The 18134-nt window shown below is 39.9% G+C and overlaps 1 protein-coding gene across 1 annotated transcript in view; it reads right to left on the minus strand.

Moving 5' to 3' along the window:
* Positions 1 to 6380: 6380 nt before the first annotated feature.
* The window catches only part of slc6a8l.L (solute carrier family 6 (neurotransmitter transporter), member 8 like L homeolog), a 64615-nt gene continuing 52861 nt past the window's right edge, over positions 6381 to 18134 (minus strand). Inside the window, exons 8-14 of the mRNA XM_018259105.2 lie at positions 16721 to 16845; positions 14970 to 15082; positions 13449 to 13586; positions 12534 to 12636; positions 10062 to 10162; positions 8823 to 8993; positions 6381 to 6756 (exon numbers count right to left, since the gene is read on the minus strand). Coding sequence (XP_018114594.1) covers positions 6613 to 6756; positions 8823 to 8993; positions 10062 to 10162; positions 12534 to 12636; positions 13449 to 13586; positions 14970 to 15082; positions 16721 to 16845 — 895 coding nt within the window. The 3' untranslated portion in view covers positions 6381 to 6612. The remainder of the gene's footprint in view (positions 6757 to 8822; positions 8994 to 10061; positions 10163 to 12533; positions 12637 to 13448; positions 13587 to 14969; positions 15083 to 16720; positions 16846 to 18134) is intronic.

Here is an 18134-nt window from a genome sequence, read left to right on the forward strand (position 1 = left end):
CCAGGGTACACAATATCCTAGCAACCATGCACTGATTTGAATAAGAGACTGGAATATGGATGGGAGAGGGACTGAATAGAAAAATTAGTAATTAAAAAGCAGCAATAACAATACATTTGTAGCCTTACAATGCATTTGTTTTTAGATGGGGTCAGTGAAAGCTGGAAACAGTCCGAAGAAGAAGGCAAATAATAGAAAAAAGAAAAAATGAAGACCAACTGAAATGTTGCTTTGAATTAGCCATTCTATAACATACTAAAAGTTAACTTAAAGGTGAACCACTCCTTTAAAGGGCATGTAAAGGCAAAAAAAAATTCAATCCAATTTTTACTTTCTTTAATGAAAAAGAAATCTATCTCCAATATACTTTAATTAAAAAATATGTACAGTTTTTATAAGAAACCTGACTGTATGCAGTGCAATTCTCCCTTCATTTACTGCTGTGGATAGGAATTGTCAGACGGTCCCTAACTGCTCTGCAGGGAAACAATCATACTTATGAACAGCAGGGGGAGCCCCCGCCTTACTTCCCAGCCATGCAGAATTCAAGCAGCTTTGTTTGTTTCCCTGTAGAGCAGTCGGCGACTGTGTAGAGATTTGTATTGGATTTTATTTTCGCCTTTACATCCCCTTTACTGTTTCCAACTCCAGCTGCAGGGACAAAGATTATGGAGCCAGATTTAAACAGATAAACTGGGATTCTATTTTTTAGGATTATTTTGCTGCAGCCACTGGTTCTGCAGAGTTGGAGAAAGTTTGTATTAAACAATATAAAAACTATAAAATTCACATTAGATGACATGACAACACAGGACCCAGTGCAGTCTGTATATTCTGATTATTAATCAGTCTTGCTGTATCGGCTTCTGGACTTGTGCTGTTTTAATAATTTATCACGATCCCTTAGCAGCCCAGACCACACTGAGCATGTGCACAGTCTTGGTCTTGCAAAGATGTTTAACAAAGTTACAAGATGGTGACCCCCTGTAGCCAACTTTGAAAGCATAAATCATTTGTTTGATTAGGCTTGTGGTGCAGTAAGTTCATGTTTATATTTAGTATACAAAATACAGCATTTCTAGCCTTATTCTATTTTAGACTTTAGTTGCCTTCGTCAGATGAAATCTCATATCATTACGCTTTGTGTCTCTCTGATCCTGAGCAATCTGATTCAGAAGGAGGAATATTGGGTCTGTCACTTGGTCCATAACCCTTTCATGGCTGAATATTCTTTGTGTCGTGAAATACAAGAAAGAATTGACAAGAAAAGCCAAGACAGCAGAATTCACAAACAACACATCATGTTACGGTTACATTTACAGTTCCAGTGAGTAGAGATAAAAAGAGAGAGGTGCCTGGCACAATATACCTAGATAGGCTGGCACAGCCCTGGGCATTAGAGGGTGCAGGGCCTGAGAGCAGTTTATTGGGAGAACACAGAGCAGTATCAGCGGTGAATAAATATCTAAGGCAGGGAAATCTGCACTATAACTACAGCCAAGCTGTGTTTAATTATATTCTACTCCCAAAAAGATCAGAGGGCCCCATCCAACCTGCATTGCCAGGGTCTCCCCTTGTTTTTCTTTTTAAACTCCGGCCCTGCCGGTCTAAGGTATAGATCGCACATCTGTAAATCTCTACCTACAAAAATACTCTTCTATTCTGTTCAAAAATAAAGAGTAAAGTTCTCTCTCTCTCTATAAGTTTAACTCAAAGATAAAACTCTGCGGAGGGTAAGAGATTCACTTTAGCACAAGACACAGATAAATGACAAATAGCTCACTACGGATATCAGACAGCACAAATATAGGGTCACTTCAGCTCCAATTCCTGCTATGAAACCATCCCTGCAAATCCAAAGAAAGATGGCGTCCGCCATCCAGTAGTGTCGCCATATTACCATGAGATGCAGTCCCAGTGCATTGTGGCTCATTTCGGGGACCTACATAGTCTGAATGAAACCATATATACTGTATATATTAGTATTATCTCATATATATTTAGTTTTATACAAAAATAATGACAGGTATGGGATCCATTATCCAGAAAGCAATGACTTAAAGAAAGGCGTCTCCCATAGACTCCATTTTATCCAAATAATTCAAATTTTAAAAACGGATTTCTTTATCTATAATAATAAAACAGTCGCTTGTACTTGATCCCAACTAAGATATAATTAATCCTTATTGGAGGCAAAACCAGCCTATTGGGTTTATTTAATGTTAACATGATTTTCTAGTAAAGATCCAAAAACCCCAGGTCCCAAGCATTCTGGATAACAGGTCCCATACCTGTAGTTTACTTTATATGAGATGTTTCACTTACATATGTGACACGTTCATACAGAGGGTATATAATTGGGTATTTGTTTTATCTTCACTGGGCCAATTATACAATGGGGAATATACAAAGACAACGATGGATAAGAGGGTGGAACACGGAACAAGAGCTTTTTCTTTTTGCCTTCACTAATTAAATTATACCATGTGACAGATTCAGAGAGAATGATGGGTAAATAGTCAGGCCCTGTAGAAAAAGTGCACACCTTCATCGCAATGTTTTCTGATGAAGATAAAGGGGTTCCCCAGCATGTGCCAACATGGGCTGCTAGGTATTGGCACTGCATGTGTTTGACTGAAAGGGAAAACCAGGAGCTAGCATTCTGTCATCTGATCAATTAATATTGTTTATATAGGGTAAACGTTTAAAGTTTTGTATTAATGCCCCAGCAATGAAAGATGAGATGTTGACCTCTCCTCCGTAAATATTTAGATGCAGAATAGTAAAAGGTCACCAAGTGGTGACACATTCACCCAAATTCTCACACTCACTTGTAGCAACTGAATTCACCCAAGAAAATGAATTGGCTCAACTCAACCTGGAATCCATTGAGACTTGCCCTAGAAAAGTGTCAGTCAAACTTTTTCAGTCCAAGCCCAACTTGAAGGTACAACCTTTGGCCAGGACCCTCATTGTAGGTCTAGCCTTTGATCAGGGCTGTCTCAGCTTATAACATGGATTCAAGTATAGGAAAATATTGGTGCATGAGTCATTGAGCCATTATTTCAAAATTCCTTTAGTGACTAAATACAAATGTACCCCAAATTTGACCCTTACTCTTCCTCAAGCTGGACTTTCAGGTTTATCTAGGAAACCAAATGGCCATTCTCCCCAATTCTCCTCCTAAGTAACCTTCAGGTTGAAGCTACCCCTGCCATTACCCTAGGGGTGCCAGAACTGTGCTTGTGCACATAGTCTAGTGAGTCACTGATGTGAGATTTTCCCTTAATTTTACCAAAACCCCATGAGATTAGAAGCAGAACATCACAAATGGTTACTGGAAAGGACTATTCATTTTGCTAATAGCTTTTTGTTGCCCATAATTAGTGGCAATTTATGAATATATTGTTGTTTTTGGCACTAGATGAGTACAAAATCGGGTATTAAATCTTTTTTTCTGGGCAATCCATCTACAATCATCACGAGTTTACTATTATCTTGGACTGTACCTTCCCCTGAGAAGACTCTTTCCCTAAGAGTAACATGTCTACTACCTTTTTGGTGGTTTTGAATAGAGATGCACCAATTCCAGAATTCTTAGATAAGCCAAATCTGAATCCTAAAGGCCATCACTGGAAGGTGACTTTTTTTTTGTTTTTCTCAAATGTTAGTGTGCACCCTTTGAAGGCTATAAAAAAAAAGGATGAATAGCAGCTCTGGTTGCCCTCCATTACATTAGCATTGACACTATCAGACTAAGCATTTATTTGAGGTGTTTCTACCCCAGCATTGAAGATTGCAGTCACATTTTATGTATGTGGAGAATAAAAAGCTATAGAGAACTATATAGAAAGAGAGAATGATATAGGTCCACAAACTGTGGCCTAGCTACCCTATGAGAGGCAAAATTAATTACAGCGGAGAAGACACATGTGGTACATGAAAATAATGGCCACCTAGTCACCAAGCTTACTGATATGTGTCTGAAGTGACCACCCAAGTTGCTGGTCAAAGTAGGCAGTCGAGATCATTCAACCCCTCCTCAAAGAATAATTGGATCATATTGAGAACCACCCACACCCACATCCATGGCCTAATGTGCTACTTATATTACTTGTACCTGTTTCAGCCAAATCAAGAAATTCATATTTATATGCTTTTCTGGATATACCTCAAGTTAAATTTGGGGTAAGCACCTAGATACCCTTGGGGGATTGATATAACAATTGTTTATGCTATCTGTAACCTTGTTACAAGTTAAGATGCTGAATGGCAAATAAGAGCTTGAAACCAGAAGGACCAAAAACATCTCCTGAGTGGTTCAAACCTTTGGCATAAGACATCAAATTCTGAAAGGGCAGAAGTTGAATGATGTTTTTTAAGGTTCAGCTTATAATATTGTATTTATAGTAACTTATGTGGAAGATAAATGATGAGGGAAATAAGATGATAATGGAATTCTCCTGAGTTTAATGAGTCTTTGGTATAACACATTATTTAATGGTGTTGCCTCCCTCGACCCAAGAACTGCTTGTAGAACACATTGTCATAATTACCCAGAAACATAGACGTCATTAGAGCTGGTAAAGACTGGACTCACATCTCATGATGATATGGTGACAAGTTTTAATAATAGTGAGATTAAAGCGTTCTCCAGAATGGCCCATTTGGTGAACAGCAGGCATGTTAATCATATTGTGCCAGCCACCATTGTTAGTACCTAAGTATCTACAGCACAGAACATAATACTGATGAGGATGAGCCAGCAAGTTTAGATCAAAATTAGAAGTCATTTTTGGTCTTGAATGAGAACATCAAGGAGGAGGAGATCTACCACTACCAAACAACCATAGCCATACAGCTATACTTCCAGGAAATGACATCAACAATCGGTCTTTTTGCCCCCCGGTGGTATTTGGCACAAGAGGGTCAATGTTGAGCCCTACACAAAAGAACGATAAATAGGAATTCTACCTCCTGAATGATTTTGTAGCAGCTTATGGTCTTTATGGTACAAGCTAGAGAACAATATTAGAAACAATATAATTCTTTAAAACAATAGTCTGGCATTTAGTCATTGCCCTATGTGTTAATTAACTAATCAATTCAATTTTAATTATTACAAATGTTAGGGTTCATTAAATATATTTTTTTTTTCTTGAAACAGACAGGGCAGTTTTGTCCTTTGCACAGATCACAGCTTTTCTGTTGTTACCTGGGCTTATTTAATTTGCATTAGTGCAGTGTCTCATGGCAACCGATCACATTTTAACTTTCTTCCTGCAGTTGGTTGGACAAAGAGAATCACTTATGTGTTACTGCCCAAGTTCACTGGCGTAACTATAGAGGAATCCGACCCCGCAGTCGCTGGGGAACAGGGGGGCTGGGCTGTGGGGTCTACTTCCTCTATAGCTAATAAAAAAAACTCTTCCCCAGCCGCTCTCTTACCTGCGGCGTGGAAGGAGGTGAAAGTTAGGCGGGAGTGGGTGGAGTCGGGCCAGGGAGTGGGTGGGCAGAGGCGGGGCATGGGTAGGACAGAGGCGGGACAGGAAGTGGGCAGGAGGATGGGAATCTGATTGCGCTGGACCCCTCTGAAGATTTTTTTGTAGGGGGACCCAGTGCACTATAGTTACGCTAATGAGCCCAAGTATCTTTAAACATATGGGTAAGATCTTTCATATTGTTACTTAAACTGAAATTATGCCATCGATTTTAATAGGACATCCCTCTGCTATGATCACAAGGTTGTTGTTGTGTTATGGACATTTATACACAATGGGGCAGATTTACATATTGTCGAATATTGAGGGTTAATTAACCCTCGACAATCGACTGCCGAATGTAAATCCTTCAACTTCGAATATCGAAGTCAAAGGATTTACCGCAAATAGTTCGATCGAACGATAAATCGTTCGATCGAACGATTAAATACTTGGAATCGTCCGATTAGAAGGATTTTAATCCATCGATTGAACGATTTTTCTTCGACCAAAAAATTGTTAGAAAGCCTATGGGGACCTTCCCCATAGGCTAACATTGCACCTCGGTAGGTTTTAGGTGGCGAAGTAGGGGGTCGAAGTTTTTTTTTAAAGAGACAGTACTTCGACTATCGAATGGTCGAATATTCGAACGATTTTTAGTTTGAATCATTCGATTCGAAGTTGTAGTCGAAGTAGCCAATTCGATGGTCGAAGTAGCTAAAAAAACATTCGAAATCCAAAGTTTTTTTTATTCTATTCCTTCACTCGAACTAAGTGAATGTGCCCCTACGTGTCTGCCAAATCAAACTATACTGTATGACTGCTGATACTCATATGCAAATATGTAGAAGTTACGAGTTACACTTATGCACCTCTTTTTCAAGCCAGCAAATAATCATGTACGTAGATTCTGTTTTTAATAGCAATGGCAGCACCAGCACAATAGCTTGTTTTTAAAATGATGGCACTTAAATGGTCTGAGAACCTCCGAGGGAAATTCTCTAGTCATGACTTTCCTTTACATTGTGCTACTTTTGCCATTTTTGAAAAAGCTGCACAGAGACAAGAGAAATAGATTGGCACAAAGGGTTACACTAAAGCAGGTTTCACACAAAGCTACTGCATATGAGACTCAGATAACTGTCTCAAATAAGGTGGATTTCTCTTTGTTGGAGGTGACCATGGTTTCTGGTGGGAGCAATTTGGTCTCAGCCTCGGGGGTTAGATATTCCAGGTGGTGGTGGCCCCAAACGGGTGTCGTCAGTAGGTGCCATCTCTAGAAAAATCAGAGAAAAATCAGCAAGGGTAGAGAAATGTAAGTAAATTCAGCAGGATTAATTAAAAAATAATATTTGTCTTGGTGGGGGTTTTTTTCGATGTATACTAACACATTTTTTTTTAAAAAAAATGTTGATGTTACTGGTCCTTTAACCCAGCACTTTTAGCCGGCCACTCGGTAGCACAGAAAGAATCATTGAAGGGGTTGTTCACCTTCCGAACAGTTTTTTTCATTAGAATTGTTTTCAGATTGTTCGCCAGAAATAAAGACCTTTTTCAATTACTTCCCATCTTTTTATCTTTTACCGATTGAAGTTTAAAGTTGAATGTTTGTGTCTTTCAGGCAGCTCAGTGATCCAGGTGCAGATTCTGACAAAATTTACAATTTGCTCCATTAGTTGATCCATTTCTCAGCAGCGTCTGGGGAATATTAGCAACTATTGTATCAATTCTAACAGCTGCCTGTAATGAAACTCAGGGATTCTGCTCAGCGATAAGAAATGTATCAACTGTAAGGCTACAAATTTATTGTTATTTCTTCTTTTTATGACTCATCTTTCTATTCAGACCTCTCCTATTCATATTCCAGTCTTTTATTCAAATCAATGCATGGTTGCTAGGGTCATTTGGACCCAAGCAACCAGATTGCTGAAACTGGAGAGCTGTTGAATAAAAAGACAAATAACTCAAAAACCACATATAGTAAATGAAAACCGATTGCAAATTGCCTCAGAATATCACTCTCTACATTATACTAAAAGTTAACTCAAAGTTAACTCAAAGGTGAACAACCCCTTTAAGCTTGGCAAACTTAGCCATCCAGTATACTTAGTAAGCTATTGAGTATAAAACAAGCTGGAAGCAATGCTTTGTTAGCAGCTGTGTTGCTTAAAGGAGAATTAAACCCTAAAAATAAATATGGTTAAACAAATAGCATATTTAATATACTGAACGTATTGCACCAGCCTAAAGTTTCAGCTTGTCAATAGCAGCAATGATCCAGGAATTCAAATTTGTCACAGGGGGTCACCATCTTGGAAAGTGTCTGTGACACTCACATGCTCAGTGGGCTCTGATTGGCTGTTGAGAAGCTAAGCTTAGGGCTCGTCACTAATTATCCAGCAGAAAATGAGGTTGGTCTGTGATATAAGCTGATGCTACAGGGCTGATTCTGATGCTAATTGCACTGGTTTCTGTGCTGCCATGTAGTAATTATCTGTATTAATTACTAATCAGCCTTATATTGTGACATTTCTATTCTATGTGTACTGTACATTGTGAGTGGGTCCCTAAGCTCAGTAAGTGACAGCAGCACAGAGCATGTGCAGTGAATCAGCAGAAAAGAAGATGGGAAGCTACTGGGGCATCTTTGGAGAAACAAATCTTTAATGCTAAAGGGCTGAAATTTTCTAGGGCTGGTACAGAAACCCAAACCATTATGTACAACATTTCTAGCCTACTTCTTTAGCTAGGCTTTAGTTCTCCTTTAACATCCTTAGCCAATTAATAGGTTGCTCAGCATTCTTCATCAGTCAGTAGGTTGCTCATTTTCCATAGGAACCCAGTGGTTAGCCTAGTACCTTCAGTCAGTCAATGAGTTGCTCATTATACTAAGCCAATCGATCGCTAGCACACTAACCTAAATCAGCCAACGTTTAAGCTAACAATTTATCCAACTTTACATTTAATGTATTCTAGGCTGTCTACCCAAAAATTAACTCTCAGCAAGTGCTGAATTATGTTTTTTGCTTGCAAACTTCTCTGTGTAATGTTTGTCGTAGGTGCTGCTAACATAAGTTGTGTGTATGAGCTCAATGGCACAGCCTAGACGGGTACAATGAGTATACCCAACATTTGTTGCCAGCCAATGAGGGGCCTGCAATTTTCAGTCAGTTAAAAAAATGCCCCCATCATAAGCTGAGGATGCCTGAACTTGAAGTTTGTGTGCAAGGTTAAAGGATATTCAAAACAAACAAACACAGCATGTTCTACAGAAACATAATTCTGATGCTGATGGAATTAGGAGGACTGTGGGTTCTATTAGCAGAAACTTGATGGACTCACCTCACGCAGAGACCCCTTAGAACAGAGCATCTTACAAACCACAGTTAGGGGTATGCAGAGCATTGAAGCCAAAGCCAGACTCCAGCCAATCGCCTCTCCCCACCAGGGATAGACATAAGTTTTGTTGTATGTCAGCGGCTTGTAGTTGACCACATGAAACACAAAGATGCCCTGGGAACATACCAAGACATAGCAAAATGAGAACAACAGGCGACATACATGGATCCATTATTACATTCATATGTGTCAACATGTTTTTGAGCAAAATTAGCACCTTTTGCAAGTTGACAGCGCTATATAAATAAATGATGATGATGAAGTAGGACATTTGGGACTTGCCAAATGTGTACTTAAGAATGATTGCTCAAGGTACAGTGATATTCTCAGTAACCCCAAATGTCCTCTACACCTGAGATAGCTATGCAGGTACAGTAAGCTGTTGAATCAACTGGTGCACCTCTATATGTGTTCCCTGCATAGACATGAGGTCCTATCCCAGCCAAAAACCATAGTTCAACCATGAGGTACACAAAAAACTCTCAGAACCGCCCAACTGTTAAAGCTGAGGACCTAGTCCAATATAAGATTGCACGGTATACTTGAAAAAGCTATCAAGAAATCCAAAAAGGACTACTCTAAAAAGTTGGGCAAGAATTTTGTTGTCAACTATGGCAAGCATTTCAGAGCATTACAAACTACAAAGGTCACAAAAGTAATGAATAGTGGAGAAGATCACCACTTTTATGCACCTTTTGAAGCTAAAGAGAAGGGCCCGGCTGAAACTCCTCAGATAGATCTGAATACATAACACCACTACGCTATCAGACTCGACTCTTTAGGTCTCCTTAAATATTTCCAAAAAGTCAACCCATGAAAAACCAAAGGACATGCAAACACTGTCATGCAAACACCGGCTAGGGTTCCCCTTGATATCCCATATGTACCTGCTAGGGTCTGCTGGCATCCTACATGCACCTTCTAAGAACCCCTTGATACCCCACATGCACCTGCTAGGGTCCCCCAAGGTAACCTACATGCACCTGCTAGGGTCCCCCAAGGTATCCTACATGTACCTGCTAGGGTCCCCCAAGGTATCCTACATGTACCTGCTGGGTCCCCCCTGGTGTCCCTCGTACACCTTCCAAGGCCACATGTACCTGCTAAGGTCCCCTAACTCCAGCCATGACATTAAAGTTTCCATGAGAAGTGGAATAATTGTGAATAATTCAAGTAACTTACCACACAGACCAAGGGAGTGATCACAGACCAGCACCATTTCATGTATGGGAGAGGTCGGTACCCAATCATTCGGGCTATGTCATCCATAAATCTGTCAGCACCTGCAGGGACAGAGGTGACCAGTGAGTTGCAGTTTGTATATGAGTACCCGGGATCTTTTGCAGCCAGGCTTTATAGTTTTTAAAACAAACTGTGGTTGGTGTAACCCTTGGTAATGCCAGTGACTGTTCTCCAGCAACAACCTGTGCCAGGCGCTCAAACGTGTTAATGAAATGAATGGGGGGTGTCCGCTACTACATAAAGCAGAGATGTAGAAAATGGCGTGTCCTCCCTATTCATTACAGTACATGCAAATATATAAGAACATTTTCCAGTGCACTAGGGTTCAGTTATGAAGTGTAAGTGCAGTTGAGCTCATTTTGCTGCAGCCATTGTGTAAATATACTCCATTGATATACTTCTTATGCTGCTCCCTGCACTTCCGCATGCATGAGCACCTTGCAGCCACCGTTACACTGGAATAATGGGAGGAAAAACTGCAATGGGGGGTAACAAACTTGGCGAATTGCGCTCATTGCACTTACTGTCATAAATTGAAACCCCTAGTGTTTTTTCCTTTTTGCTAATTTTTTGGTCTTTCCTGTGACCCTAAAGATAATATTGACATTCATATTAGTATTTATACAAGGTGGACCAATCAGGGCCCAGTATGTTCTCACCCTATGTGTATATGAATCTGTATGTGCATATAGAGAGAGTAATGTAACCTTGTAAATGTCTAGAATCAATGAGAGGAAAAGGAACAGTTCTTCTGCTCCCTGATATAAGAATTCCTTTAACTAGTGAGGTGCCGAGCAAAGACGTATCATGGTGAGATGAGCCTTGGGGGATGTGAGCAGTTGAACGAGTGACTAAATATGAGCAATGCTAATTGGCTTACGGACTGCATCTATTCAGGATTCGGTTCGGGATTCGGCCTTTTTCAGCAGGATTCGGATTCGGCCGAATCCTTCTGCCTGGCCAAACCGAATCCGTATCCTAATTTGCATATGCAAACTAGGGGTGGGAGGGAAATTGCTTGACTTTTTGTCACAAAACAAGGAAGTTAAAAATGTTTTCCCCCTTCCCACCCCTAATTTGCATATGCATATGCAAATTAGGGTTTGGATTCGGTTCGGTATTCGGCCAAATCTTTCACGAAGGATTCGGGGTTTCGGCCGAATCCAAAAAAGTGGATTCGGTGCATCCCTAGTATAAAGGGATGGAAATTATATTTAGTAATAGTGTATGTTTATTCATAGTAATGTTTATTGTAACCCACATCTTAAAATGAAAAAAAAGTCCACCTATATTTCCTATATAAAGGGGAATTTCACACACAACTATAAGAAAAATCTGTTGGTCGATTGAAATTGTGCCTGAAAAATGTTGTATGAACTACTATGGACAAGTTATGGGCACAAATATTGCTTCCTCTATGAACCACTCAACATCAACAGTAGAACAGATGGTTATTCATATTTAATAACAGCAGCTGTCTACGACATTGTCTGTGGTGAGGTTCTTACTTGCTTTAGATCAAGCACATCTCCAAGGGCTTTACCAAACCAGATAGTAAATCGGCATAATTAGCGTTTCACAAACTTTATTGACTAAAGCCAGAGATGGGCAGGCGCAATGTTCCCACAGCTGCATAATTTATATGGCATGCTCATTGCCTTCTAAATATTCCACTGAAACCGCACTTTGGAAAAGCAATCAATCAATTAATATTATTAAACTTAATTATAATGACTGCACTGTAAACCAGTTTGAAACGTGAGACAAAGCTATATCGTCTCTTGGAGGACCCAAAACAGTTGAAAAGAAGGTCAAGTCTAAAGGCCACTAAATACTAGGGATGCACCGAATCCACTTTTTTGGATTCGGCTGAACCCCCGAATCCTTCGTGAAAGATTTGGCCGAATACCGAACCGAATCCGAACCCTAATTTGCATATGCAAATTAGGGGTGGTAAGGGGAAAACATTTTTTACTTCCTTGTTTTCTGACAAAAAGTTATGCAATTTCCCTCCCGCCCCTAATTTGCATATGCAAATTCGGATTCGGATTCGGTTCGGCTGGGCAGAAGGATTCGGCCGAATCCGAATCCTGCTGAAAAAGGCCGAATCCTGGCCAAATCCCGAACCGAATCCTGGATTCGGTGCATCCCTACTAAATACCTAACTGCCACTAAATGCCTATATACTTTTCTAGCAATGTCAGTGAATATCCAGCTGGAAGGCCAGTCAGGACAAGATCTTGTATTAAAATGTAAATCCTGTACTGGACATTCAAGGACTGGATAAGCAAGCAGAAAACTACTTTGGGTATCAGCTAGGTCTATTTACATTGTGTAGCCGTTGTCTGTATAAGAATCTGTCAACACACATGTTCCATTTATTAATACTTGTGCTATGGGTGGAACTCTTACCATAGACCCATGCGACAACCACACACTCCCAGAACGCCTGCCACAACAAAGTGATGCCACTTGCAGAGTAATAGTCAAAGAGCTGGAAGACGTACATGCCACCCTGCAAGTGAGATATAGGTGATGAGTTGGTGTGGGACCCAGAAGGACAGAATACATGCTCACATTAACTAAACATATTAAAGGATATTATGTCATTTCTATGGAAGGTTTCCAACTATGCAACAAACTAGGGGCAAACCTGTATTAGCTTTCCATGAATATTTAAGTTTGTGCCTCTCATAACTATCATTTTCTCCTCTTATCCTCTCTCTTCTCCACTACATCTTCTCCTTTCTTCTTTTACCTTTTCCTTTTCATATTTTTCCATTCGTCTCCTGATTTTTATTATCTGTCCCTATTTTGGTTCTGATGTTGCTTATCCATTTTTCTCTTTTTTCTCCTTTTCTAATCTTCTTTATCTAACTTCACTCCTCTCTCTTCTTCTAAATCCTCTTTTAACATAACATCTCAACACTCAACATCATTTTCTTATTCCTGTGATTACATGGCTCCAACAGGTATGGAAGATCTATCTTTCAGACTCCAGTTTTTTGGATGACTTGCGGATAGTGTTGGTGAGTCCTGTACCTGAAGGGAGGGTTATTGGTGTCTTGTGGAGTCCAACCTTACCCTTATTGCTTTACCATTTCTGAATCTGGTCTAGTAAGAGTCTTTAGGAGGCAGTGATGTCCTGCATATGGTAATTGTAAGGGTTTGTGAGTCTTTTTACAAAGGGTTGCATGGTTCGCTAATTGATAAGACTTTTTCCTGTCTTTGGAAAAAATACAAGTGTCTGTCGGAAATTCTGTGATGCACACCTGTGTCTTATAAATTCTGGAACTAGTCTTTTACAATTCAGTGCAATTTTCTCACCTCTGTAACCATTGAAAGGTCAATGATGAAGCACACAAGGCAGCAGAGTGCAGCTGTGACCTCCCTGCGCACAAAGCCATTAATAGGTTGAGGAAATAAATCCATTATGCCGGTTAAGAATCCCTCGACCCCCACAAACTGTTCAGAGACAGAAGAAAGGTGAATCAGTTATTGAGCAGAAGAGGTCCTGGGAATCTCCTTATAGGTACTTGGTTCACCTGATTTTTCTGGCCCACACCCTGCTCTCCATTACACAGGAGCTTCCACTTGGTTCTCTTGTTACCTCCACCTCTGGCCCATGATGGTTTAAGCACCCAACCTCTTCTGTATCTGAGGCCCACACAAGAGAAGAGGAAGGCAGAGTGGAGGCAACAATTCCTGATGGAAGTGAAGGTCACGTCCCACTCAGCATTTAGAACCATCACACAAAGGGCAGGAGCTTAAAGGATTAAGTGAAAGAGAGTGGCACTGAAAAATATTCAATATTAATGTTGACAAAAATTCTAGCCACTTCTGTGCTTTGGATTTTCCTGGTACACACTATCCTACCTGCTTTCTTCCAGTGCTGTCACTCTAGAGTCAGTGGTCCGAAATCACTTTGTTCTCTTATCACAACAGAGCATCCTAATGATTTTTTACACAAGAAAAGTGGGGGAGATAAGAGAATAAACAAAAGCATGATATTATAATATCCCTTTACTTTATCTCATCTTCCCAGGATTTAAATATTTGGTAATTTAGGTAAGGACCACTGATCATGCCTAATATTCTGCTGTACAAATGGCTACAATTCTATTGAGAATATGTAGAATGAAATATATTATATTAAATAGGGCCAGACTGGCCTACCAGAGTACCAGAGGATCTCCCAGTGGGCCAAGGCCCCAGGGAGCATCAGCCTTAGATAATTCACATCAGTATATCCTTATTTCTGCCATGATCCCATACATAGACCTATAACATTTGGCAGTTGGCATATCTACGTTGTATAGCTGATAGCTAAGTGAGCAATTAGCTAAGCGATAGTGGGCCCAGTGTTTTATGTTCTCTGGTGGACCCTAGAAGACCAAATCTTATACTGATTGTATATGAAGTTCCCTCACAGGGTTGAGCTGGCCTGCAGAAATCTTCTGGTGGGCCATGGCCATAGCAGGCACCAGCCAAGGATGTTCCCCACCAGCCCTTTCTTATTTGAAAGTGGGACTTGGATGTCAGGTACTCTGGTTGGCCCTAGGAGGGCCAGTCCGATGATGGACAAGTAGACAAAGTGACTTTATTTAAAAACATAAGATTTTAATCTTAATTTAATTAAATAAAAATTAGGCATTGTTTTAGGGTGTATCAAAAACAAAAGCATTCAAATCACAGGAAACATTCAAATCACAAATCAGCATTTTGGGGAGTAGTTACACCTTTTGGCCATAATATTTATATATATGTATAATATAGGCCACATACTATAGCAATAACTAACAAGCCCAGTCGTGACATTATTGCTAATCACATTTAGGTAGGAATTACCTGGCTGTCAAGACCTAAAATCAAGAGCATAAAGAAAAACAGAGCAGCCCAGATTGGTGCAAATGGCATTAAAGTCACAGCTTTCGGGTACGCAATGAAGGCCAGACCAGGACCTAGAAAGAAAAAGGAAACGTGTAAAAACCAAATAATATCTATGGACACATGTAGTCAACTTTATTTACTAGTTCCCTATAATAAAATAAACACAACCTTTTTTTGCTCAAAATACCTATTTTCAAATCTCCCTACGCTGTTAGTCCCTACAGTAACATTTGAGCTACTATGAACTTTTATTCTCCTTTTATTCTCCTTCATCCAATTAAAAAAAAAAAGAAATTGCAGCATATGTGTCTCATGGGGTGGATCAAGAGGACAAGGCTTTAGCACAATGATATTGGCTGCTATAATTTCTGCCTCTGCAAAGGTTTTGCTATCTCTTTGTCAGCTACATAATGATTCCCTCCAGGCATTTATATAATAACCTTACATGTATAGCCAAATGACGGTATCTATCAAACTAAAGGGGAATTGAAGGGCATGAAATATATCATAGGCTGGGGCTTCTACATTTGTATATGTCCTGACTTAATGAAGAAGGAAAGATCCAATTAGGCTTGGGTTCTGCTGCCTTATATTTGTACTACATTGACTCCAGTAAGGGAGCTCTGAGACCAGTGGTGGTTGATTTATATTTGACAGGAGGAACATTGGCTAAAGAAATATTGGCATGGAAATCTGAGGGAAAGATATCACAGATGAAAAGTCTATACTCCTTAAGAATAATGCCTATGCACTAGTCCAGAAGTATCTTTGTAGGACATGAGATTTTTCCAGGAACAGTCACAGATATAATGATAGAAATGGGGCTATGGGTCATTTACAGTTTTGGTGTTTTTTTTTTTTTTTTTAAAGATTTACTTTATTGGAGTTTGGATAATAAAAAGGAAAGGACTAGGAGATTAAGAAATTAAAGTGGAGTGAATAGTGAAAAAAAGAGGAATTTGTGACGGGCTTTCGTTTTACCCCTGTGTGGCAACTTAAAGTAACATCATTGGTAGTGTCAAGCATTTAAAATAAGTTGCTGCCCTGCCCATCTGTGGGTCAGGTAGCCATAGATCCCATATTTTCCTAAACTTGGCAGGGCATCCCCAGGCTAAATAGGCTAACTTCTGCTGTGAGAGTGTATCATCAATCAAATTAATCCAGAAATTCAGGGTAAGAAAAGCTTTTTTGGCATAAGGCAATAGTTGCTGCAGGAATAAGCCTATCACAGGAGGATAGGGTAAGATCTTTAAAGTGTCCCAAAAGGCAGAATTCTGGCATCTGGATATTTGGCAGTCCCAAAGAAGTGTCCATGTAGGCTACTACTGCAGCCCAAAACTGCTGGATTTTAGGACAGTCCTAATACAACTGAAAATACTTGACCTGGTCTAGATTACATTTAACACATGATATATTTGTGCCAGCCTGTGAGGGGTCAAATAAACTTTGTTTAGATATTTGACATGAATGGGGTTTCGAGAGCTCAGGCCTATGGAGATAATGTTCAAGCATAACTTCAGAAATATTGGGTTTGGAACACATAGCTTAGTTGAAGGAAGCGGAAAAAAAGGGCACCAGGTTTAACAATACTACTCGAGTGTTAACCTGCATAGAAAACCACTTGATGTTCAAGCAAAAGAAAAAATTATCTCATGGGTTCAGAGATGCCCTGATTCATAGTCCCGTGATGGACAACCTTGTAGACTTACCAGACTCTGCAACCTTTGATATGTGAACACCCTGCTCTGATGCCATGAATCCCAAAACCGAGAAGACCACAAATCCAGCAAAGAAGCTCGTAGTGCTGTTAATAGCAGCCAGTATATAGGCATCTCTGTGAGAAATAAAGAGGGTTGATGTTAAAGTTATAAAAACTGAGGCACATTAATAAAACAAGATAATCACACCTCACTGAGGAGTTAAAGGGGATTTTTTTGTTGACATTTTACATGTTATAGAATGGCCTATTCTTAAAATCTCTTTAATATCTCTTCACTGCTGCCATGTTTTACTCACATACAGCAATATTATACAGAGCGTTTGCATGAACTTAGACTGTGGGGGGGGGCAAAGTTTCATATTATAAGACCTGTGAGCAGGGCATCTGCTGGGTTGTCCAACCTTACCTAATATTCCCTGTGCTGTATTAGGATCCTTTCTTTTATAAGTCTGGTGTAGGTGACATCTGATTTTAGTGAACAGATGGGTGCTCTACAAGGTTTTTTTCCTACTTTATGACTGGGCTCCAAAATTGGGAGAGGGGTATACGTAGAGTGGTCTAAGGTGTTAATTGCTAAGGTCATTTCAACCCTAGCAATTAGGTAAATGCAAGCTGGAGAGTTGCTGAATTGAAATCATTTTAAAATAAAAACACAAATAATAAAAAATGAAGACCAATTGCAAAGTGTCTCAGAGTATTACTCTCTACATCAGTAATCACCAACCAGTGGCTCTCCAACCCATTGGATGTTGCTCCCAGTGGCGTCAAGGCAAGTGCTTATCTTTGAATTCCAGGTTTGGAGTCAAGTTTTGGTTGTATAAAAACCAGATGTACTGCCAAAAAGAGCCTCCTGTAGGCTGTCAGTCAACATAGGGGCAACCAAATAGCGAATCACAGCCCTTATAGGCACGCAAATGAACTTTTATCATGCTTGTGTTGCTCCCCAATAGTGATGGGCGAATTTATTCGCCAGGCGCAAATTCGCAGCGAATTTGCGCAATTCGTAGCCAGCAAATAAATTCGCAAAACGCCCGCGAAAATTTGCGGCAAAAATTTTTTTTCCGAAAAAATGGATGCTGGCGTCAAAAACGGGCCCATCACTACTCCCCAACTCTTTTTACATTTGAATGTGGCTCGCAGATATAAAAGGTTGGGGACCCCTGCTCTATATCATACTAAAAGTTAACAACTCCTTTAAAGGGGACCCGTCACCCAAAAACATTATTCAAAATCCTATTTTATCACATTAGTCAAGCAAAATGAACTTTAATTACACTGTATAAATCGTTTGAATCTTGTTTCCTTCAGTCTGGGAATTCATAATTACAGCAGGCAGGCAGGAGCCATTTTGTGGACAGTGTTATTAAGACAAGTCTTGTATCATCTCAGAATCTTGTTTGTGC

Source organism: Xenopus laevis, chromosome 4L (assembly GCF_017654675.1).
Source record: "Xenopus laevis strain J_2021 chromosome 4L, Xenopus_laevis_v10.1, whole genome shotgun sequence".
NCBI lineage: Eukaryota > Metazoa > Chordata > Amphibia > Anura > Pipidae > Xenopus > Xenopus laevis.